This window comes from Danio rerio, chromosome 22 (assembly GCF_049306965.1).
Source record: "Danio rerio strain Tuebingen ecotype United States chromosome 22, GRCz12tu, whole genome shotgun sequence".
Taxonomy (NCBI): domain Eukaryota; kingdom Metazoa; phylum Chordata; class Actinopteri; order Cypriniformes; family Danionidae; genus Danio; species Danio rerio.
Genome location: NC_133197.1, coordinates 33,859,175 through 33,885,071, shown reverse-complemented (window position 1 = coordinate 33,885,071; position 25,897 = coordinate 33,859,175). Strand labels below are relative to the sequence as shown.

Below are 25,897 nucleotides of genomic sequence, written 5' to 3'. Positions count from 1 at the left end.
AACCAAGTATGATAAGATTAAGATCCTGAATTAGTTTATTACACTTAATCCTACAATTAGACAGTCTATTATGTTTTCTTTGTGTATTTGGACACATGAATAAAGTCATAAGTGTCTTTAACCAATTTGTTTTATTTACGTAATTTGAGTTTAGAAACTGCAGAGATGTTAAAATGATCGATATAATAACAATGATGACTGAAATGGGAAATCATATTTGTGAAATTCAATAGGTGGCGATAATGCTAAGGAGTTAGTTAGTTATCATATATGGTTTGCCTAAATCGTGTGTGCTAGATTGTGTGTGCCTGAAACGTGTGTGGTTCCGCGGTTCTGCAGCTGGATATGTCTCGACAATTCTTTTGGAGGGTGAAACTTTTTTTTTTATGTTTTCTGAGTTGTGGCTATTAAGCAGATGAACTTCACAAGCTCACTTATTTACAATATGATCGGTCAATTGAACAAGTGTAATGTAAACAAGTTGGTTATTATGAGCATGGAAAACGTCTTTTTTTTTTTGCTTCAGGAATCAGTCTGTTGACTGTAAACAACACAACATTAAACCTGAGTAAAACTTTGAAAATAACCATATTGATGTAGTCTCCATGCTATAATGACAGGGCTCGAAATTGCGACCATTTTGGTCGCATATGCGGCCGAAAATTAATCTATGCGACCTTATAATATATTTGGTCGCATTAGTGCGACTGCAGATAATGGTTGTAGTGCAACCTGTTTTGATTTTTTGTAAAAACGTGCTGAATCGCTCTTCCCTGCCGCTATATTGGTTCATATTAGCTGTCTATCACTCAAGGCTTTTCGCTGTCAGATGACAGGGAAGGAGCTTTTATGACCACGGGAAATGCAAACGGCTGAAGAGTAAAAACTTAAAGCACACAGGTTTGCAAACCCCACCAGGCGCAAAATAAGAGCGATCATGACACGTCACGTGGTGAATAATGATCCGCCAGCTGAGATCAATCGAGTACGCGCTTCTTGGAGAAGGCGCCCGAATCTCCATGCGTTGCATTCACTGCGTGTTCAGCGCAAATGTCCGCTAAAAGTCAAATCTAATACTATATATTATCGTCAAAGAAGCTCGCCTTTACTAAGTTTACACTGAAACTGCAGCTCATAATAAAGTGCGGTATTGTGCCGGTGGTCATCGCAAGAATCCTGCTCTGCCTGCTCATAAATTGGGTCGGCTGACTCGCCAGCTTTTCCACTAACACAGAAAAATGAAGATCATCTCAGACTGAACCTTTAAATTGACACAAACTGAAACCAAAACTTTTAAAGAGTGATAGAAGTGAGACTTTACTTCCTTTCTTTTGTCTATTCTTTTTTGAGGTGTATATTATTTTTTTATTTATTTACTGATGACTGCTTTGCAGCTTTCATCATTGAATTGAATGATTTATTATAATATTTTGTTTGTTTTGTAGCAGAAATATTATTTATTAAATTGACGTGCATATAAAAACAGCAGTACAAAATAAATATTTCTTACTGCAATGCTTCATTTTTGTTTGATGCAAACTATACAATTATTTTTCATAAAGTATCAGACTTTTAATTGCAGATAACCTACATTCATGCACGTTCAAGGCAGTATCATAATGAGAAATGTAATTCATTGTTACTATTATTGTCATTTTCATCATCATTAATATTCTATAGCCTAATTATTAGACATTCATTTTGGAATTATTGCACACAAATATCAATGTCTTCGCAGCATTAGTTAGATAGTTGTTTCTGGTTTTTGTCAGTCCTATTAATGTTGTTTTAAAATACAATAAATCCCTTAAAAACAATTTGCAGCGGTGCTCAATCATTTTTGGTGGGTGCTCCTAAATTTTTTCTGGTGCTCCTAAAAATTTTTTGGGTGCTCCTAAATATTTGAAGTTGAGAGCACCGGTGCTACCAAGTAAAAAAGTTAATTTCGAGCCCTGAATGATAATGATGAAACCAATATTAACTGCGGGGACATATCTTTATAGTACAACACAGCTGTATTATTTGTGTCCCCTACAAAAAAAAATGCTTGAAAGAAATTTAATATTTATTGTGCCCCCTACTGTTAAATCAGATTGACGCCCATAGCCTCAGAGTCTTTTTTACATATGTAAAACAATGGCACTTTAGTTTCGGTCACAATTCACAGTATTAACAAACCGTTAATTAACACTACTAGCTTAACAAAGTACTAATGACCTGTTTATTAAAAGTTAGTAAGGGTAGCAGTTGGGTTAGATTATGATGCAGAATAAGATCATGCTTAATAACCACTAATGAACAGTAATATCTTAATAATAGGCAGGTAATAAGCCAGTAGAATTGTGACCGAAACTAAAGTGTAACCAACATGTTTTCATTTGTTTCTACTGTACGCCTCATAGTCTCCTGAGCTATTATTAAGCAAACAACATTTCCTCTATGAGATTCAGCAAGTGAATGCTTAAGTCATGTCTTGTTAGATATGCATCTACTTTAAAGAAAGATAACTCTGTGAAAAAAACTCTCGATCGATACCGTAAGAGCGCTAACATCGCATGATCAGTTCTGTTATCTGTAAGAGCCAGCAAATTCAGGCTAGGTTGCCAATGTGCAGCTTTCATCATCAGAGCACCTTGTACTGATACGAGTACATAATGTTCCCATTAGCTGAGGTACTGAGGTAGGGCTAGGCTAAAACAAGCTAATAGTGATGCTTCATGCTTTAAGGCAACCAAACAAACGTATAAAACATCACACAGTGATGATTTAACCAACTGAAAGTTCTTAAATATATTGGAAGATGACAAACATGAAGTAAAATAAAGCTAAAATTGGCATAGTGTCACGCCAAAGGACATAATTGTCAGTGATTTTTCAGTTTCAAGTTCCTTTGTCTTTGTAAACATCTAGAAGAAAGCAGATATTGCTAATGCTAACATGCTATTTAAGCCAGTATTACTGCTCTGTAAGCTGAAGTACAGCTACAGTGACCCGAGAGGATCTCGAGAGTGCTCTGTTGAATGTCTCTCGGTTGCATTTAGGTATTCAAAATTATTCTGCTTAAAGACCGCCGGCAGCACAAGACACATATTGAGCGAAAAACGCAGAGACAGGAGAATTTGTCTAGTAATATTTAGGACATACTGAACTAAGCGTGGGTGGTTGATGCGTCTTTTGGCACTTTCTAAGACGGGGGATACAGAAAAGGGTTTGAGACTCTTCAAAATAAAAACCTTTCAATGAAACTGACGTGTTTAAACATCAGAAATGATTCTGTCCACCTTCATAGGTCAATGTTTGTTCTATATCAGGTGCTTTATTTTGTTTCTTTTGTCTTACAGCAGACTAATCATGACTTTTGTCTAGGTTTTTAAGTAAATGCAGTGAATAATATTCATTTTCTGCTTAAGACCTTATTGTATCGTAAAGAGCCACAGGTTTTAGTCTTGTGTTGTTGTTGTTGTTGTTTTTTTTTTTGTATGTGATTTTTTCGACTTTTAAACCACTAATGAGCAATGTTTTCAGCTAAAACTCTTCTTTAAAATGTTTACTATAACAACAAAGTCAGCTATATCTTGAATTAAGTGAATGTAGATAAAGTGAAAATGTAAATTTTTGGTTGAACTGCCCCTTCAATAACTTATATTTTTCATTAAATAAAGTAAAAACATAAGGTATCACTGAAAAAAATGACATTACAATGACATTAAAATGACATTGAGATGTAAAAATTAGGGATGCACCAATCCCGATACTTGGATCGGATATCGGTTCGATACCATGGGCTCTATTTTGACGATCCATGCGCAAATCGCAAATCGCAAAACGCAGGGCGCAAACGCTTTCAGGGCGTGTCAGAATGCATTTTTGCTAATTTAAGGACGTGGCGCATGGTCTCGAAGGGTTGAGTTTATTTTCTTAATGAGTTGTAGGTGTCAGACTTACCTAGTCTCATCTCCCATTCCCTTTAAAAGCCAGCTGCATCGCGCCATAAGCGCATTTGCTATTTACAGGATGTAAAGTAAGTGGAAGTGGAAAAACGGAGCATTTCACAAGCAAACAGTTAACAGTTTTTTTAACTGTTAAACAGAGCATCTACCGTGCAAGAATGAGAGATAATGGATCTACTTTCACTTTCGCTCTTGGATAGGGAAACCTTTACGCACAGACATCAATTAGCCTATAAATAATGAATTTCGTTTGTTAATCGCAAATTTTTGTTTCAAAACGAATAAATGAAAAATAATAAGGAAGTGTGCTCAAAAACCTGAGTTATAGCCTAAAACACATGCTGTGCCCCATATGGTGTAAATTCTGCAGGTGGGCAAATCTAAGCTTGTTTTTAATAAAACAAATATAAATATAGATATAATAAATAATACTGCTAATAATAATAACATTATACAAAAGCAAATTGTTATGAATGAACTGAAAAAGCCTCCCGAGATGAAGAAGACATAAAAGCAGTGATTTTTCATATTTATGTAGGCTAGAAAATAATATGTTTTGTAATATTTTAAATCTTTTATATGTATATTCTATATATATTCTTATTATATCCTATATATAGGCCTATCCTTAATTTTTCATTTTTTTCATATGTAAAGATATTTGCTCTACATCTTGTGTGTAGGCTATTAGGCAGTGTGTAAGCGAGGCGCAACTCTGCGCTGGAGTTTAGACCGGGTTAGTTTTAGTCTAATAAAAAATCTATTATAGTTTCTCAAAATAGTAACGCGCCAGCAGTGCGCCTCAGAACGCCTTCCTTTTTAGACCAGAACGCCTATGGGCGCACAAATGAGCGCAAATGCATTCGCTATTTAAAGAGCGTGGTGCAACGCCTCAAAACGACTCTTGCGCCAAGCTGAAACTAGCAAACAAGTATTGCGCCGCGCCATGCACCACATTGCGCCAGGTGTATGATAGGGTCCTATATATTTTTTGCTGGAATGGGTATCGGCCAGCTGGTACCAATCCAAACCTGATCTTGCGTGAGCGCTATATTCGGTGTAATTTATAAGCCAACAAAAGCCATGTAGGAAGCCTATTATAAGGCACTAGAAAGTTGTCCTGTAGGCTACTATATCACATATGTTCTGAAACCATTCTACAGTTTAATGTGAAGCACAGATGAAAATTCACGTAGTTAAACTCTTGTTTACTTCAGCGCTTACTTCTCATTACTGCGTGTTGCGTTTATGCCAACACGAAAAATTTTCTTCAAGGCTATTTGTTCCTGTTAGTATAAGTAATCAGTGGAGAAATGCATTTTGTTTTGCATTAAATGTCTTCATTTTGACCTGAAGCAGGAGTTCATTGCTGTTTCTAAATCATGTTGCGCTGTCTGTCGGATCAGTCTGCGCCAAACCTGCAGGAAAATATCAGGCTTTGCTGAAAGGCTGGTTATTTAACCAGTGATGAGGGTCAATAGTGCTAGACTAGTACAGAGTTCAAAGAAAAATCTTAATAATAAAAAAGAAACATCAGCTAGACCACAACATATTATATCAATGTCATAATGAAAGCTCAAATAATGTAGCCTAGTTTACAGCAGGCACCATGTTTTTAATTAGATTGTGTCGTCTGTCATATACAATATAGGGTTGTGCCGATAGTATCGTGTATCGGCGATAAGCAAAAATATCGCTGAGAGCTGAAACCTGTGACGATTTTAAAGACGATATTTAGCTAGATTTTAAAGACGATATTTAGCTAGATTTAGTTAGATTGTGTCGTCTGTCAAATACAATAAAGGGTTGTGCCGATAGACGATAGTATCGTGTATCGGCGATAGGTAAAAATATCGCCGAGAGCTGAAACCTGTGCCGATTTTAAAAACGATATTTAGCTTGATTTAGTTAGTGTCGTCTGTCATATACAATATAGGATTGTGCCGATATACGATAGTATCGTGTATCGGCGATAGGCAAAAATATCGCTGAGAGCTGAAACCTATGATGATTTTAAAGACGATATTTAGCTAGATTTAGTTAGATTGTGTCGTCTGTCATATACAATATAGGATTGTGCCAATATACGATAGTATCGTGTATCGGCAATAGGCAAAAATATCGCTGAGAGCTGAAACCTATGATGATTTTAAAGACGATATTTAGCTAGATTTAGTTAGATTGTGTCGTCTGTCATATACAATATAGGGTTGTGCCGATAGACGATAGTATCGTGTATCGGCGATAGGCAAAAATATCGCCGAGAGCTGAAACCTGTGCTGATTTTAAAGACGATATTTAGCTAGATTTAGTTAGATTGTGTCGTCTGTCATATACAATATAGGATTGCGCCGATATACGATAGTATCGTGTATCGGCGATAGGAAAAAATATCGCCGAGAGCTGAAACCTGTGATGATTATCAAGACAATATTTAGCTCGTTTTGCACTAATGTAGACATATTACATGTTTTATTTGCATTATTGAATAAAATGATTTGTTTTATTAATTTTAATCATCATCATTAATAATAGGCGACACAGTGGCGCAGTGGGTAGCATGTTCGCCTCACCGCAAGAAGGTCGCTGGTTCGATCCTCGTCTTAGTTGGCATTTCTGTGTGGAATTTGCATGTTCTTCCTGCGTTCGCGTGGGTTTCCTCCAGGTGCTCCGGTTTCCCCCACAGTCCAAAGACATGTGGTACAGGTGAATTGGGTAGGCTCTGTAGTGTACGATTGTGTGTGTGTGTGTTTCCCAGAGATGGGTTGCGCTGGAAGCGCATCCGCTGCCTAAAAACTTACTGGATAAGTTGGCGGTTCATTCCGCTGTGGCGACCCCGGATTACTAAAGGGACTAAGCTGACAAGAAAATGAATGAATGAATGAATCATTAATAATAAATTAACTATAAATAATATGATAGCTTCAGCTGTTTACATCAACATCACCTGACCGACACCTTTGGACAAAAATTAATTTCGATTGCTCTCTTGCGCTCTCTCTCCATCTCAGCAGCAGCAGGTGTTGAAGCACAGGCTGCATGTGAGGGCACAGCCACATCTTAGAGCAAATTAGTCTGCAACTTTGTTGCAAAAAATAATAGGCTAAATAACAAAACTGAATTTTATTAATAAACAAGTTCAATAAAACCATTTGTAAAAATGAAACAACTGAAAAAGAAAATGAAAGAATTCTAAAACCAGCTCAAATGTTCTGGAATAAAACATGTTGCGGTCGTTGATCTTTTGAGACTTCTTTAACAGCACTGCCACAAGTTTCTCTCTTGCTTCCACAAAAAAGGTTTTTGTCTTTTACATCCGTTATTATTAGCCTATTTAAGTTTTAAGGGGGCTTATAGACTATTTTTTCAGTGCATGCATTGACTGCTCTTTCAAATACACAGAAAATGTGTGTCTTATTTGTGTTTAATTCGATAGAATGATGAACCCGGATATGCACATTTTTTTCAGAAAATAACCCATTTATTTAATTTTTAAAAATATGTTAGGTACATATTTATATTTATAGCCTAAAATATATTTTATTTATTTATTTAAACTAGTCTATATGCAATTAAAAGCAATCTGTATTTAACCATTCGTTTTGGCAAAAAAAAAATTATTAAACATTATTAGTAACTTGAAGAAAATTTTACTGAGCTCAGTAAAAAGTTTCGGGTCAAATAGGCTATTTAATATTAATACAATAAACACATGCCAAGCGCAACATTGTGTTAGATCTTAGCAAATACAAATGTGACACTGTTGATGATTACTTTTGTGATTGATTAGACCTGAAGCTGCGCCGCGCTCAACTGAACAAAACATGGAAAACTTCACCGCATAGAAACAGTCACGTGCGGGCGGTGACTTCTCCATTCGCCTCCCGTCTGAAAGGACCTTAATACATCCTTGTTTCTTCCGTGCTCAGCTAAATGTCATTACATTTGCATTCATCCATGTATATTATATCCATTTTGCGGCAGTCCCGCGGGCCAAGGATAACGGTATGAACCTGAAGTCACCATAAAATCCTGTCCCATGCCACACTGTTGCATCGAGTCTTGTTTAATATAATTTCGGTCTCAAAGCCCATTTAGCTGTAAGTGCGCAGTGATTTGCATTTGTTTGAATTATTATTCAAAATCAAACGTTATGCAAATGCAATAGGTTATTAAATAAGTTTAAAAATCAGCTGAAAGGTTAATAAATATGTTTAGAAATGGTTAAATATAGTATTAATAATTACTATATAAAATAATAAAATAAAACAATAAAAAATATAGTAATAATAATTATATATATATTATATTTATTATTATTATTATTAATATTATTATTATTGTTAGTATTAAATAAAACACTGCCACGCCCCCATGCAATAGTATCGTGTATCGGCGATCTCAAAGGGGGGGCAATATGGCGCTCTGAAAATTTTGTATATCGCCCAATACTATTACAGTAGGCCTATAGGTCTGTTGTTTTGACTAAAGAAGATACATTATCTGAGTTTATCACCAGAACTATAGAAACTATTTTGTAAAAAAAAAAAAACAACAACACATAGCACAGTATCAGGATCGGATCTGTATCGGTAGATACTCAGAATTTCGGTATCCAGATCGGATTGGTTCCCAAAAAACATTATCGGTGCATCCCTAGTAAAAAACTAATTTTTCGACTATAATCACAGAATACAGCCTATAATTTTCACAAGATTTTCCTTCAACACATGCTGTGTCAACACACGTATGCAAAAGTCAATTAAATAACTCATATTTCCAGAAACATCCACTAAAGATTGATCTAATTCAGGAGAATGACTTACCCTCGCACTTTTCCAGGATCTGAACTGTTTCTCCGAGCTCTAGTGTCAGACCATGTGACACAGATCCACGGAAGCTACAGACCACTGCGGAAAGAAGAAAGAGAGGTGGAAAATGAGTTAGATGCATAATAAAAGTGTTGGGAGACAATGCGTTCGAAATAAAACCACAAAAACATTTGTTATAAACAGCTATGTGCGTAATTTCACTGCAGCTACACTAACTAACAGAATTACCAACCCCACTCCTTGTCAGCCATTGGTCAGATGCTCCCGCCCACAATTATGCTATTTGTTGAATCAGTGAAAGTTACCAAGCAAACATTTAATCACTGCAGTAAAATTTGTGTTAGAAGTGGAAAAAAGCTTATTAATAATGCTCAATTACACGTCAGTTTCAACTTCAGACTCCACATATACACTCACCGGCCAATTTATTAGGTACACCTGTCCAACTGCTCATTAACGCAAATTTCTTATCAGCCAATCACATGGCAGCAGCTTAAAGGGCCATGAAACCCCCTCGTTTCAGCAGGGTGTTTTCACACCTCTACTTTGGAAAAAGTCAGAAAGGTGGGCGTGTCCAGCTCTGTTTAGGGGGGAGTGTAGGAGGAACAAAAGAGGGATGGCGTTGGAGTGTCTATTTGGGCACGTGCTGAGTTTCAGGGTCAAAACACACACACACACACACACAGGGGATAAAGGGACTGTGTTTACATGGACATCTGTAGTCGAATTATTTGCCAAATTATTTAATGGTGGACTTTAACTGCAGTTTGGCTCTTTCATTCTGGGAATTCATTCATGTCCCTCGCGACAAACGAGATATTTGATTCGAGGAGCTGCTCTAAGCGTGTATTTTTCATGCAATGTTTGATACCGCATGGCGAATGAGAGAAAAAAAACTCAGCATTTCCCGGAAACTTACATGCACACGGCAGGTAGCGTCAGAAAGCCGCGTGTGTTATTCCGGTCACAAAATGCGGTGAAAATCCTACACGAGGTTAGAGTTTGGTTGTGGTGCTAACATGTTTACACTCGGTGCAATAGTTAACTTAGTTCGATACGAACAAACTGAATAAACAAAGAGCACTGGTCACTCACTTACCAAATCTGTAGACAGGACAATCACCAGCAACTAGAACCGCGTCTTTATTAAGAGAAGACTACAAGCGAATCCGGATCTCAGCGTTTGCAGATGAGAACAGCTCTCAGGTAAACAATAATCCTCCTTAAACACGTGAGTTATTGTTGTCGAGCGTCGCGTACACTGTTAATCCACACGTGACTCTGAGCTCTCACAGAGAGAAAATGAAAACAAAACTTAACTGCAGCAAACTATAAAAGCAACACTTCACGCTTGTTTTGCCAACACAATGTGGCGTCTCTGTCGTCTAAGCACTGTGACAGTTATGAATATTAATGAAGTTGCGCAATAGAGCGCGCTGATTGGTTTGAACCAAGCCTTACTCATGCATTAATGCAGCACACTCGGAGACGTAATAAGGCACTCTCAGGCACAGATGTCCACTCTACATGCTGGAATACACGCTATTATGTCATGACCGTGACGCAGCTTCAAAAATTCGCTTAAAAAAAAAAAAGTACGAATTTGCTCGAAATTACGCAAAACAACCAATTTTCACTTTTTAGTAAAATATAGGTGTCCTAATAGTGTTTTTAGCAGTGTGGAACACATATACGACTGTTAACAACTCAAAAAATTAGTTATGGTGTTTCGTGACCTTTTAATGCATTTAGGCATGTAGACTTGGGACGAAAACGCCTACTAAGTAGGTACTGTATTTGAATTTAAACGTATTACTCGGCCATTAGAAAAGTACGTTCTATACAGTATGAATATGAGCAGTGTGAATGTAATTCGGACATACTACATCCACCATTTTGTCATGGTCACATGACCTAACTGCGTCAGTTGCGTCGCTTTACTCCCATTCATGAATTCTTTCACGAGGTTTCATGGGATAGCGCAGCATGCATGGGATGCGCACTTCAGAATCTTGACAGAAGTAGTAAGTCATCTGGGTACTTTTCGCAAGCTGATTTTCGAATTCTATGAATTCGTACATACCACCGGCTCGCATACGGATTTTAGTGCACTTTATAGTATGGAAGTATGTGGTTTCGGACGCAGCCATGGTCAAGACAATCTGCTGCAGTTCAAAGCGAGCATCAGAATGGGGAAGAAAGGGGATTTAAGTGACTTTGAACGTGTGAATGCTGTGTGAATAAATGTGTATGGGTGTTTCTCAGTACTGGGTTGCAGCTGGAAGGGCATGCGCTGCATAAAACATATGCTGGAGTAGTTGGTGGTTCATTCCGCTGTGGCAACCCCTGATGAATAAAGGGACTAAGCACACTTAAGGAAAATGAATGTTGGATTACTTCACGTTTCTGCTAAAATAAAGTATCTTTCTATAACTTCAATAACCAGCCTCCACTATACAGTATGGCAATGTCTTTAATATACTTATGCATTTTAAATGCTGTATTTGAGGATTTGATTTAATAACAATGCATGATGCATGTTTAACGTTACTCTTAATAATGATTCAGTAGCTGTATTCATGGTAGCATGGTGCCTCCACAGTGCAGATGGGCAGAGCAGCACAGTGGAAATAATAGGATTTATTTTCAATGAATGCATTCCAGAATAGCAAAGAAAAAACCCCGGACATGTGCAGTTTTAAAAGCAGATATTCTGGATTGCCATGGTAACCTGGACAGAGTATCCCAGGGAATTATCGAATCCTTGCTGATGAAAAAGCCTGTGTGAGAGACCTGTGCTGTTTACAGCTTTCCACTGGATATTTTTCTGTAACTGTTGCAACATGGGAACCACATGGGAAGAAGTCAGCATAAAAGCACAGCATCAACATTTACTTGCTGATAAAATAATGCCGTGCATTATTGATTACTGGAAATAAGTTGCAAAGATAAATGAAAAACGCTTTTATTTGTAATCTATTAACAATTTTCTATTAGTCTGAAATGGCTTTCTTCTTCTGTTTACATCGTTCAGGCTGTGCAGACTATTAACCGATTGCTAACAAGCTTTCGATTTAGCAGAATCACATTTAATTTGGCTCCATTCTGGTATGCATCCTCCATTTTATTCCAGTTTCAAATGTGCTGTTCGGTCTTTCTTTATTCAAAAGGGAAAAAAGCTTTCATTTGTTTTCTGTTTACTGTTTGTTCTTACCCTGGAATGACTTTTCTGATGGCATCCCTCACGCCATGCTGACTATGGGCGTACTCACACTACGTACAGTTGCCTTGAACAAGGCCAAAGCACGCTTGTCCACCCTCCCACCTCCCCCAACGGCCAGCACTCACATTATATTTGGGCCTGGACACGCTTACGTCATCGATGTGCGAAGCGCTTTCGCGCAGCACAGTGGACATTTCTTTAGTTATATCGTTTTAGTGCACTGTAATAAAAATAGGGTTATTTTTTTACAGTAATTTTTTGTGATTTCAAATTATATTTAAAATTTAGTAAAATGACAAACAACTTCTCTAAATTAACAGTTTGACTTTCATTTTATGTACTTTATCATTAAAGACAAATTACTGACATTTTTGTTTTTTATACAGGGAAATTACAGTATTATTTATACAGTGTTTTTTCTGTTATTTTAAATCATATTCAATAGTCCGCAAAAATTACAAACAATATCTGTAAATTAACAGCTTGACTATTATTTTACTAAATAATCAATGACAAATTACAGCAATTTTCCTTTTTCATACAATAAAATTGGTGTATTATTTACACAGTGTTTTTTCCGTTTTTTTTTTTAAAGTACATTTAAAATTACGTAAAATTAAAGTAATAAATTGTAATTACTTGCTCTGTAAAAAAAAATAATTTAAAAAAAGGTCAAATGACTGGCAGCTACAGCTGCAAAATAAAAAAAAATTACGGTAAAATTTCTTTGTTGAAATAAAGTGCTAAATTAATCAATCTACAGATATTTTCATTAAAATGTTTACAGAAAAACACTGGTTTTTTACAGATTTTATCCAGATTATTACGATCAAATCCGTTTAATAAATAAAAAAGCTAAAATCTGCTCACATGCACCTGTTCCGGATTCCACTGATTGCAGGCACACACACACACACACACACACACACACACACACACACACACACACACACACACACACACACACACACACACACACACACACAAACACACACAAACACACAGTCAGAGGATCGTTATGAACTGATTACATGAACTTTAAAAGCAGCACAGACGCACGCACCAATTGCTAAGTCTTGTTATTCTGTTACTGTAAACATTATGACGCATTTCTCTTTTTTTGCCTTGCTTTGTTTGTTAATTGTTTACATTGTTTGCTGCGGGGACTGACCATTTGCCTGCTATTTGACTATGACTCTGGATTCCCTGCATACATCTGTTTGCCCCTGTGTTGACTGTTGCTTGCCTGACCATCTATGCGTAATAAACCTGCATTTGGATCTGCAGTCCTTTGTCAGCGGCCCCTTCACATTACAGTTCCATTTCATTTAAGATTTGTAACTGAATCATTCCATACAACTTAAACCTCTACATGTTTTACATAAATACTATTCAATAAAATGTAACAACTGTAATTGTAAAGTTGTTGTTTTTTCCAGACTTTTTTGATCCAAAATAAAACTGTTAAATTACGACCATGAGCATGTCTTGGCATTTTATTAAAGGTGTTAAATCATAATGATTTAGGGAAATTCTTTAAAATAACATTGTTTTCTCTTGAACTTTTAGTAAAGTCACTTTATTGATGGTGTTCGATCATAATAATCAAGGAAAAGTCAACAAATAAACAAAAGTCAACTTTAAAATAGCAGTGTTTCTTTGTAAAACTTAGTGTGTAACTATTGAACGGATTTGATCATAATAATCTAGGAAAAGTCAACAAATAAACAAAAGTCAACTTTAAAATAGCAGTGTTTCTTTGTAAAACTTAGTGTGTAACTATTGAACGGATTTGATCATAATAATCTAGGAAAAGTCTTTAAAATAACAGTGTTTTTCTGTAAACATTTTAAAGAAAATATCTGTAGATTTATTATTTTTTTGCACTTTATTTCAACAAAGAAATTTTACCGTAATTTTATGGTTTTTGTTTGGCAGCCGTAGCTGCCAGTCATTTGATCTTTTATTTTTTACAATGCTTTTTTTTTTTTTTTTACAGTGTGGTTTGGGATGCAGTGACGCAGTCAAATATTTCGGCAAACAGATCTGCCACTTTTGACACTCATAAACAACCATAAAGTCTTTGTGCTGCAGGAATTAGGAGGTTTGCTGACGGTGCAGCTGTGGTGCAGTGGAGGGTTTGCATCTTTAATAAACTACGACAGTTTCCGTTCATTGAACAGTAAGAATGATTAATAAATCCATCTAAAACAGTCCCTTAAAAGTGCATGTCTCGCTTTCAGTTTCGGGCTCAGGTGCATTTTGCACTCAAACTACAAGCGTACCACGCCAAAGCGCAAGTAAACCATCCTCTGGCACACCTCTTACAACCGGGTCAGGGACGGCCAAGTGAACCGTGCCTGAGCCCAATTCAGAGCACTCACACTTCTCAAACGATCCGGGAAACAGGCCTAGGCACGGTTCGGATAGCATAGTGTGAGTATGCCCTATGAGTCAATAGCTAACAGGCCTTTTTGTAGTATTATTATCTCGCCAGAAGTAGTAAGTCATCTGGGTACTTTTCACAAACTGATTTTCAGACAGACAGATAGACAGATAGATAGATAGATAGATAGATAGATAGATAGATAGATAGATAGATAGATAGATAGATAGATAGATAGATAGATAGATAGATAGATAGATAGATAGATAGATAGATAGATAGATAGATAGATAGATAGATAGATAGATAGATTCAAGTTATGGATGGATGGATGGATGGATGGATGGATGGATAGATAGATAGATAGATAGATAGATAGATAGATAGATAGATAGATAGATAGATAGATAGATAGATAGATAGATAGATAGATAGATAGATAGATAGATAGATAGATAGATAGATAGATAGATATATAGATTCAAGTTATGGATGGATGGATGGATGGATGGATGGATGGATGGATGGATGGATGGATGGATGGATGGATGGATGGATGGATGGATGGATGGATGGATGGATGGATGGATGGATGGATGGATGGATGGATAGATAGATAGATAGATAGATAGATAGATAGATAGATAGATAGATAGATAGATAGATAGATAGATAGATAGATAGATAGATAGATAGATAGATAGATTAAAGCAGTTTATAGATAGACAGACAGACAGACAGACAGACAGACAGACAGACAGACAGACAGACAGACAGACAGACAGACAGATAGATAGATAGATAGATAGATAGATAGATAGATAGATAGATAGATAGATAGATAGATAGATAGATAGATAGATAGATAGATAGATAGATTCAAGTTATGGATGGATGGATGGATGGATGGATGGATGGATGGATGGATAGATAGATAGATAGATAGATAGATAGATAGATAGATAGATAGATAGATAGATAGATAGATAGATAGATAGATAGATAGATAGATAGATAGATAGATAGACAGATAGATAGATAGATAGATAGATAGATAGATAGATAGATAGATAGATAGATAGATAGATAGATAGATAGATAGATAGATAGATAGATAGAAATAACATTAACCTTCATTCTGTATGCAAAAACAAGTTATCTTAATAGTGCACATGTATGAAACAGAGCTTGTTTGTTTGAAGAGATATTTTTGGAAAAAGCACATTCCCAAAATAACCCCCCACTGAGTCTACATTCAGATCCATGCAAAAGCAGGTTTTTCAATCGAAATGCCCCTCCAAACTGGAGTATAAGCCATCCGTTGTCTACTTCATTATATAAGTATGAGATTATAATGGTCAGGCCGACCAGCTGAAGTGCCCAGAACAAAGCTGAATTAATTTCTCTGAATCCATCTGTATTTGTGCAACATGATCCTGTCTGCCTGGTTTTTCTGCTGTACACGGACGTCTGATGGGGCTTCTGAAAATCCCAAATTGATATCAGCGTCTGCTCTTTCCAGCATCTCGTCAAGAAACAAACTGTTCTCAGTGTTTCCATGCAACCGACTGCTCCGACAAAGAATACAAGCATCCGTCATTTGATCTGAAATGGACAAAGCTTTAATGTTGCATGCGTTCATTCGCACACAACATTCCCTATTCAGAAAACTCCCCGAGGAGGTACATCGGTTTCGCAGATTCACACTTTATGAAGGAGATCCAGTATTCGTTTAATTGCACGGCAGTGGCTGTAATTGCTTTTTTATGCAAAATAAATGTTTATAAGGGCTAATGAAACAGAGTCTGAGTAAACATTTTTAAAGTCAATTTACACTAAATAAAAAGAACACAATAATGATTTTATTATCAGAGCAGCGTCATTCTCAGTATAGCAAAACATCGACAATCAAACAGGAAGAAAGCATGAGAAACGTCTTTCAGGATTTGTCGTGTTCATTCAGCCATTTTCTGATGACATGTTATTATTATTTGTTATTTATTTTCAAAGACCGCAGTTTAATATTTAATGCTTGTTAGACGAGGCTCCCTCTGCAGTTTCCAAGAAAGCTTGTGACTGCCGCCAGAGGTCTGCATTTAGTAAATAATTCAGGCTCTATTAAAAGGGCTTTTCATGAGTTAATCCCACTCAAATGCAGGATGACATAAACAATATGTGTCTTGAATGTGAAAGACTTTGCTATTCGTGGTATCAAAATGGGATTGTGATGCGAAGTAAATACTCTCCTCAGTATGTGGGATACAGAGATTTTTGTACAAATAATAGAGAAACATACAATGTCTTAAACAGAAACAATGACTAAACAAGGAGTATATAAAAAAATAAGTAGATTGGATTACAAATGATCTAAACAAAAAAAAACATGACCTAATGTGGAAATACACATTGAAACAAATCTGTAAACAAAACTTGTTTTTGCATTAAATTGTTTACTCATTTTTTTGTAAATCCAGGGATTAATCTTTGAATAAATGTTCTTAGTCTTAGTTTTTCTGTAATTCTTAGTACACTATGCAACAGAGGAATCAAGCCTAAAATATAAACATCCTCAATATACTTTGCTAATTTTTAGAGCGAGATGCTAATTGTCTAATCCTATTGAATGATTTATGCTAAGCTAAGCTAAAGGTTCTCCTGCCTGACATGGAGATGATAATTTTGAATGGATTCAAAAATGGTAAATCTCAACTTTAGAAGAGTTGTAAAGTTAACTGCTTTCAAAAAAACCTGCAGTGCTCCTTTCCCAGAAGGCATACAACATCATTAGCCGTTAATATTGGGTTAGATTTAGTTCATAACATAAGATGGCCAAAATTCAATGTTTAGCCAGGGTCTAAGGACAATGTTATTTTGACGATTTTCTTTTCTAAACAAAATCCAACATCCCCACGAAGTTGGGATACATTGGGGTACAACATTGATTGGGAATCTAAGTTGTTATATTTTCCAAAATGCCTTACCATAAGATTTTTAAAGGTCTAGTATGTAAATTTGACGCCCAGTGGTTGAACTAGGTATTGCATTCCTGGATCAACACACAGGCAAGTGCTTGTTGCCAGATTGTGGACAGGAGCGAGTAATTTTAACCGTGTTCTAAATAAAAGCAACGGCACCTGATAGAAGGAATATTCTCCATATTAAAAAGAGTTTTTGTCCTAACCAACACCTGAAATGCATATAATAAAAATGGCTTCTATTTCTCACAGCTGAACAACAGAAAACTGACAATGATCAGCTCAGGTACAGCTCATGTGCTTTTTTTCAGTGTTAAATGCTATTAATGTGAGTTTGACAGGACATTTATTGCCATACTACTGAAAGCAGCAGCAGATAGTTCAGCTCAGTTCTGGAGAATAAATTAAACCTTCTGAAACTGAACTTCAGAACTGAGACTCAGTGCAAACCAACACATTTCAGTGATTCAGCTACATTTAATAATGTTCTAGAGTCTAAATTATCATATGCATTGTTTATATGATCTTTTTAACCAAAGAAGGCTCACACAAATTCCACAGGCAGATACTGATTAGGTCAGGGCCTGGTCTGTGGATTTGGGGTGGTTTATAATGTGGTCACATGTTGATTGGTCAGTTTGAATGTCTCAGTATTTGGGCTTTGGTCACATGTTCAAGGAAGAGACAAAATAGCTGGCACTTTGCTCTGCCTCTTTTTCTGGTCTGCGCTCTCCTGCTCTGCTCCTGTCCACTGGAGTCTATCTTCTCTGCCTCTTTGAGGCCTACTTGCTCTCTTTGTCTTTCCCTCCCTTTGTCACTCTTTCTACCTCTGGTAACTTTAATTTTACATTTAGGCTGGGTACAATTATTATCATATGTTTTTTATAATTTCATATTTTGCTATTTTATACAGTTATTTGTAATTAATTTAGTTGTAACCATAGCAAGTTATTGTCAATAAATAATTTCTTTATCAAGTATTTTTGAATTACTTTTGATGTAACATCAACATTTAATTTGCTACATATTGCAATACAATGCAATTACATAATATCAACGCTCTCCCACATTTTAAGCTAATACTGCACTTATTTCCGTTTTTTTGGTATACGATTGCAGAAGAATGGTTTGATTAGAAATATACAGGTTTTGTTTTACCATCATGCTAATAACTTTTTAGTAATTTGGCAAAACTACAGTTCAAACCGCTATGGTTAAAAACTATTCTTACAATGTTAAAGAGCTTTAATATGTATTCATTAGATTATAAACCTTACCATTTGGCTGAAGTGCAGTGAGTGCACTATTCTGTGCTTCTGAATGGCTATATTTACATTTCTGTCGTGTTTCGTCTGGTGCAAACAGCCAAATGCACTGAAACATGCAGCCAAAAACACTGCGCATCTCATCACATAGGGTGCTGTTAGGACAAAGGGTTACAATGTAACCTGCTCACCTAATGTTTACGCTTATAATATTTATATTATTTGCTAATTAATAACCTCATGTGGAACTATGAATTTGCATATCATTTCAGAGTCTGCTACTGTCCACCGGAGGGTGCATTTCAGTCACGAGCGCATGCTTTCAGAGCCTTCCTGACTGAATGAATGAAGTGCACTGTTTTTCACCATCTGGCAACCCGGAGTGCTGAAATATAATTGGCTAAACTGTCATTAGGCAGGTTAAAGGGACCAAAACAAAGACAGACATTCCATCACATATTGTACATGTTCACAGCAGAATATCTGACTTCAGCATTGTTTTCCAGATAAACAAGACTGTTCACTGGGCATGTTTCTGAAATATTATACTGTTTTTATGATACAGAAGAGTCAGAATCTCACATACAGCACCTTTAATTTAATTAATGTATATTAACCATCCTTATGTGATGTATTTAACTGCTTGGCTAACCAACATTAACTTGCAAAATAGAAATAAAAACTAAATATGTTATTGTTGAGCAAATAAATAACTATTTGGATAAATAAAGGCTTACTTGTGAGACCAAGCTAAATTTACAACCATCATGGTTAATTAGAAAGCACCACTTTTATTTAACATATTTAGCATTATAAGCTAACTTGTAAAACATAGCTAAATATTAAATATACTGTACAAGCAACATTGTTCATTCAAAGGAACCACTCGCATTTAACATATTTAGCATGCTAGGCTAACTAAAATATCTATGGTAAACTGTCCTGTCGTGACGTATTTAACTGCTAGGCTAACTAATGCTAACACAAAATAAATATTAAATATTCAAACTTTGGCAAGACAACATTGGGTTCGTTTCCCAGCTGAAAAAAACAGCTTAAACCAGCCTAGTCTGGTTGGCTGGTTTTAGCTGGTCGACCAGCCTGGTTTGAGAGGAGTTTCAGCCATTTTCAGGCTGGTCTTAGCTGGTCAGGCTGGGAGATGACCAGTTAAAGCCAGCTTGACCAGCTTAAACCAGGCTGGAAATGGCTGAAACTCCTCTAAAACCAGCAGGGTTATAAATCATATGTGTTTATATTTAGCTTCTAGACTCGCCAGTGCTAAAAAAATTAGGCTGTAAAATATAAACTATCCCTATGTGATTGCTGCTAGGCTAAAACACATATCCTGAATTAGAAAACCCTTACAGCAGTTATGTTGTATATTAAACATGTTTACATAATGCTGCTAGGCTAACTTGAAAACATGACAGAAATACGTTGGGTATTGGGTGTCAACTGTTTTATAGCACGAAATCTGCACAGCAAATATTGTGATATCGAGAGAAGAGAGAGAAACATGGCACATCCTGAGAGGAAATTACATTTTAATTAGGGCAAATAGCTTGTCAAATTTGCATTTGTTGTGGCGCCTGCTAGCGAAAAAGAGCCGTGTGGTTGCTCAGCAGCAAATAGCTGTACTCTTTGAGCTGCATATGTACGTGTGAGTGTGTGTGTGTGTGTGTGTGTGTGTGTGTGTGTGTGTGTGTGTGTGTGTGTGTGTGTGTGTGTGTGTGTGTGAGTGTGTGTGTGTGTGTGTGTGTGAGTAATTAGCGCAATTCATAGGGATGTTATGACTGACATGCTAGCCGAGGGCAACTTAACTCTTAGCACAGAAAGCAGGTCAGTTAACCAACCCAACAGTGTCCGTTGACTATCTACGAGCAAACATGGCAGAAGACAGCCATTACACACTTGAGTTTTGCGTGGTAACAAATCAAGTTTCAATCTGTGTGTTATGTTAATGCTACGGGCTAAATGAAGACATTTGCATGTGGCATCTATAAAAACATTCTCATTAGATGGAGGACGGCCGCTGCAGCCCGTGGGGACGCACCTCTTCCTGCCATTCTGAATTTTGTCCTGTCATGCCAAATAAACAAACAGCAAGCCAAATGGATCCATGCCGGCAGGTTTTATATGCGTGTCTCAATAATCTGCTAAACAAACAAGCAGGGAATGCTAATAAATCTGGCTTTATGAAAGGGCAGCAGCTTTTCTTCTGCGCAGGGATATTTCAGGCGCTCAATCTGAGGCGCAGTGAAACAACCTGCGTTCTCTATATTTGATTTACAGGGACGTTTTGCTGTCCGTCATTAACAGTGCACTCAATTTATTAAACACTAGGTGGCAGCCTGCTTAATAGAGAACATCTCTCATGCTCAACCTCACACACAGGCTGTGCGAAGCAGCCAGAGTATTCCTGCTGTGCAATCTACACTGCTTACAGCATGAGGTTTGTATCTACATCTACATCATTGAAGCAGTATACAAGATTAAAAACAACAGTATTCTGTCAACTATATACTGAGCACTTTTATAAAGTGCATTAACATACTGTTTACTGCATACTGTTCAGCTCAGTAGATACAGCAGAAGGCCTGTTCTGCTTAAAATATTATGTGATATGTGATAATGCTTTATTGTTGAATGCTTGTACACTGTTTAAGCATTCAGTAACTATTAAGTTAGATTATTAGCATTGTGTTTATTTACATTTGAAAATGTCTATTGCTTTAAAACATAATGTGGTATGAAAGAATACAATTGAAAAACAGTAGTGTATACTAAGCATTCAGTGATTAGAATATTACATAATATTTAGTTCAGTATATACTGCGAAATGTATTAAAGATAAACCAGTATGCAAGGCTCAACAATAAGGACTGCCCTGTGGCCCAGGGCCAGCTTGAGAGACACTTGAGACAGTAGACCGGATCATTACTGGCCCGATTGGGACAGTGCTGCCTTGTCACTAACATTTAATTTGTCTGTGACTATTTGTCAATTGAGTTTGTGCTTTTAAGTTTTTAAACACTACCTTCTCTGTGATGTCGTAAACACCATATTGCGTTCCAGTTCCAGTATTGACCATGATATTTTTTTTCTGTAACCTGGTAAAAACCAGTACAGCGAAGAAACGACAATATGGCGGCAACATCAAATTATTAGGCTAAAAGAACATTTCTGTTTCTAACGTGTTGGAAGTAGACATTTACGTGTGACTAACACGACAAAATACAAATGAAGTGATGTTTTGCACAGTTTGCCGCCAGTTTGACAAGTCAGACACCTTTTTTTAACATTTTCCACACTGCTCTTTTTGTTCGCATAAAACTTTTATTTACAATTTATTTTAAGTATTGAAATTCTAGATTCACAGACTTTATTTTTGACACATTATTTAAAATGTGGCAAAAAAAATAGCTATTAACTTCACTTTTTTTTTGGTGGAGCCAGTGAAAATTTTGGCAGGGCAAGTAAAAATCTGAACCACTGGCCCGATCGGACCAGTAGAAAAAATCCATAGCGTTGAACCCTGGTATGTATGAACAGTGGTTTTTGCATTATGTTTTTTTATGGAAACATACTACATGTTTAAGATGTGGCATGTACAATAATGTTTTACTATGGTAAAACGTTTATGGTTATAAAAAAATACAGTATAAACTGAACATTTGATGTAGAATAATAGACAGGGCCAGATTAAGAACACATTGGGCCCTGAGGCTATAGCAAATCCAAAGGACCCCCTTTATTTTGATTGATTGTTCTTGCTATTAATAATAATTTATTAATTATAATTATTATCTAATTTTCCACTATTTTATATTTATCTATTTTTTCTATTTTACTATAATAGGCATGCAAGTAGGGTATAAAAGTAATGACATAATATGAACCTTAAAGTTTGCAGGCTGCCAAAATCAGCAAAAAAAAAATTGCAATACTTCCTAAATTAGTGCTTTATAATAAATACTTTAAATAAAGGTTTACATTTAAAATGTTTCTTTAGAACTTTAGCTGACCATAAATCCCTAATCATAGGATATATTTAAAAGCCATCATTCTAACTTCCAAAATATTGTGGTCTTCTAACTTACAGAAGGCTAGCACCCGTATTTTATTTTACTTTATTTATTTCTTGCATTACACATATTGTCTGATGAGAGCCAGCACCAACATTTCATTCCTCCATATTATTACTGTTGTTTTTATAAAAGGGGCAAAATTAACATTTATAATAAAGTTTCCTTCCTAACTGGTTCAGCTTTCTAGTTTAAAGACCTATCTGTTTAGTAAAGCATACACTCAATGCATCACCTAGCGGGTTCCACACAGGCTTCTGCATCTTGCTTATATACACTATGAACAGCAGCTACGCTAATTAATCTCTTTATTCTCTATTTTCACCTGGGAATACTCATCCCGAGGTCCTCAGATTATGCGGAGTCACTAATTGGATCCAAGACCAGCGACGAGATGATCCCAAGGTTTCCATATCCGGGACCAGGCCATATCCTGAGCTGCTGCTGCTCTGATGGTCATGGGGAGTGGAGAACATGAGTCTGATTCCAGCGACGCTCCAGGGACATACGAGTCTTCGCTGAGGCCATCTTCCAGCCTCCACCGCGGTGACTGAAGCTCTGCACAAGACTTTTGGCCAGCGGAGAAATTAAAATGGTCGTGCCGAACTTAGTCTTGTTCTCTTAAGGTTTTTTTTCTTCACTCCCATCAGGTGAAGTTTTTTTTTCCCTCTCCGCTGTCGCCACTGGCTCGCATGGTTCAGGATTGGTAGAGCTACGCATCGATGAATTTGCTCTTCAGTGTTTGAACTCTCAGTAATGATTAAACCACACTGAACTGAGCTAAACTGAACTGAACTTAAACACTAAAAACTGAACTACACTGTTCCAGTTACTATGACCATTTATGTGAAGCTGCTTTGACACAATCTACATTGTAAAAGCGCTATACAAATAAAGCTGAATTGAATTGAATTGAATTGAATTGAATTGAATTCACATTGCATGACTTCACAATAGGAAGAATCGCCGAAAACTTTGTTCAAACTACGTCTCATAGCCAAAAACCTTTTGTTATTAACTACATAACGAGAAAGAAGCTTTTAATGGGGTAGTAAATGTACATATTTGCTCACCTACGTTTGAATGGATTTTAGCAATTTCTCCTCAACTTTCTTTAACAACTTTCTGTATAAAACGTCAAACAGACACAGATGCTCCTGTCAAACCTCCACTAGTTTTTCATCCATTTCTTAAGTCCAAATAAACCGAAAATGAGCGCTTTTAACTTCTCCCCCAGCCGCCCACTGGCCTGCAGGTACAAGTGAATGCTGCTCTCCCATTGGCTGTAGGCGATCGCCGATGTTATTTTCAATCAAATCTCATTTCACACGGCATGATTTGAATCGCCGACAGTGCCAAATATTTAGCACGCCAAATATCTCACTAGCATCAGCAACTCATCGGCGATTCTCTCAGATCGTGTCTTTGATAGTTCAGACTGTGTGATTGTCACTCACATGCACAAGCACCGATCTGCGTGTGATTTTAGGCATTCGTCTACGATTTTTCAAAACCTGTCGGCGAGTCAAAATCGGGGCTAAAATCACGCAGTCTGATCTTGGCATTATGGTAAAGCAAACCGAGTGTATTTACTTTAGATACATACTCCTCAATAATGATGATTTATTTAGCTGCTTGATTTGTTTGCACACTGTCTCGGTTATATTGTGTGACGAAAGGATTGTGCGGGCCCGTGCATAGACTGTAAAATATATGGACGTAGTATCCGTGAAGTCACCCATAGGTTTCTGAAGAGCGCAAAAGAAGCCACAAGTAGGCGCGGCCAACCGTCGCCATTTTGTTCACGCGTCATCACACCCACGGCGGGATACCAAACAAGGGCAAAGAGGCGGAGAGTGAGCGGAGCTACAGACACCTGCTAGCATTTAGCTTGGACCTGGTTCAGACACACTTTACTTTGGGAGAACGCTTAATACTTTATCACCTGCGACTCGTTTGCATTCTGACCACTTGTGCTTGGTTGTATAGTATATCAATAAAGTGTTTAGACTTTTAAAAACACTGCTGTAATACATTGAGCCACTAAACATTGTTCTTATGACGTTTTTCAACAGAAGAAAAACGTGAATTACTTCCAAACACTTCAGATATAGTCTGTGTTAGTTACTGTAAGACTATTGATAAAATCCAGCATAACACTGTATGACAACGCTTCAGATGACTGTTCTAGAGCCTACAGCTAATCAATCTGACAGATTCTGGAGTGCATTACAGCTCTAAATATAAATATAAACGATAAATGATCTTAAATAAAACAAATACATGTATAGAGATGGTATATAAGTATATAACTTTACTCACATGGGAAACGGAGGCCACGTGAATGGTTTGTGAGCACAATTAAGTGCACTCAGCATGCCATGCCATCTAATAATTGTAGGAAACAAGTCCAAAAGGCAGTTGAGTGTGTAAAGCCACATAAAACAACACAGAAATACGATAAATATGCCGAGTTCAGTGGCTAAACTGCAGGATTCAGCTGAGGTGACGTGACGGTGACCAACGAGACCTAGCTGTCACTCAAGTGGCCACTCCCTTAATTATGCAAACTTAATATAACTTAATATAAAGGAAACGGATGAGTTATAAAAAAATTCACCCCCCTCACAGTTGTCATGAAGGGTAATATTAGCTGTATTAACCAAAATCTTTTTTGTACCAGGCTGTAAACACCTTTTTTTCTGCTGTAAAGTTGGCCATTCTAACAGTGGGCTCAATTGAAATTTGCTCTGTATTGGAGCCAGGAGCGGCCACGACTAGCGGAATTTCGGATGAATTGCAGTTTTAGTTACTTCCGTATTGGCTTCCTGAGGGAGAGCGGGAGGTTGCCGCTTGGGCCCGTGCCGGTTTGAGTCCAACTGTAATCGCCGCACGACAGAGACTGCGCTTCAGTTATGAGTCCATTCAGCTTGATCCTGCCCATCTCAGCTTCTATTTCTACATGTACAAGTTATAGAATGATGAAGACTGTTTCCATTTTTTATTTTTTGCTCTGCCATAAGCTTGGTTAGTCTACATTTGACGAGACGGTTCTCGCAGTAGTGCTGAAACAAGGGACTGTCCTGGGAAAATTGGGACATCCGATCACCCTTATGGGTGACTAAAACAGGGCTATTCAATATTTGGATTGGGCTTTAGCCATTTAGAGCCCCAGCTTAGC

At 36.9% G+C, this 25,897-nt stretch overlaps 1 protein-coding gene across 50 annotated transcripts in view; it reads right to left on the bottom strand.

The window, feature by feature from the left end:
* The window catches only part of dock3 (dedicator of cytokinesis 3), a 397,524-nt gene that overhangs the window by 280,615 nt on the left and 91,012 nt on the right, over nucleotides 1–25,897 (bottom strand). For all 50 annotated transcript variants that reach the window (XR_012397895.1, XR_012397898.1, XM_009296480.5 and 47 more), the window contains exon 2: nucleotides 8,777–8,860. Coding sequence is in view for 48 of the 50 variants with exons in the window: in XM_009296480.5 (XP_009294755.3) it covers nucleotides 8,777–8,860 (84 nt within the window). In the remaining 2 variants the exon portion in view is untranslated. The remainder of the gene's footprint in view (nucleotides 1–8,776; nucleotides 8,861–25,897) is intronic.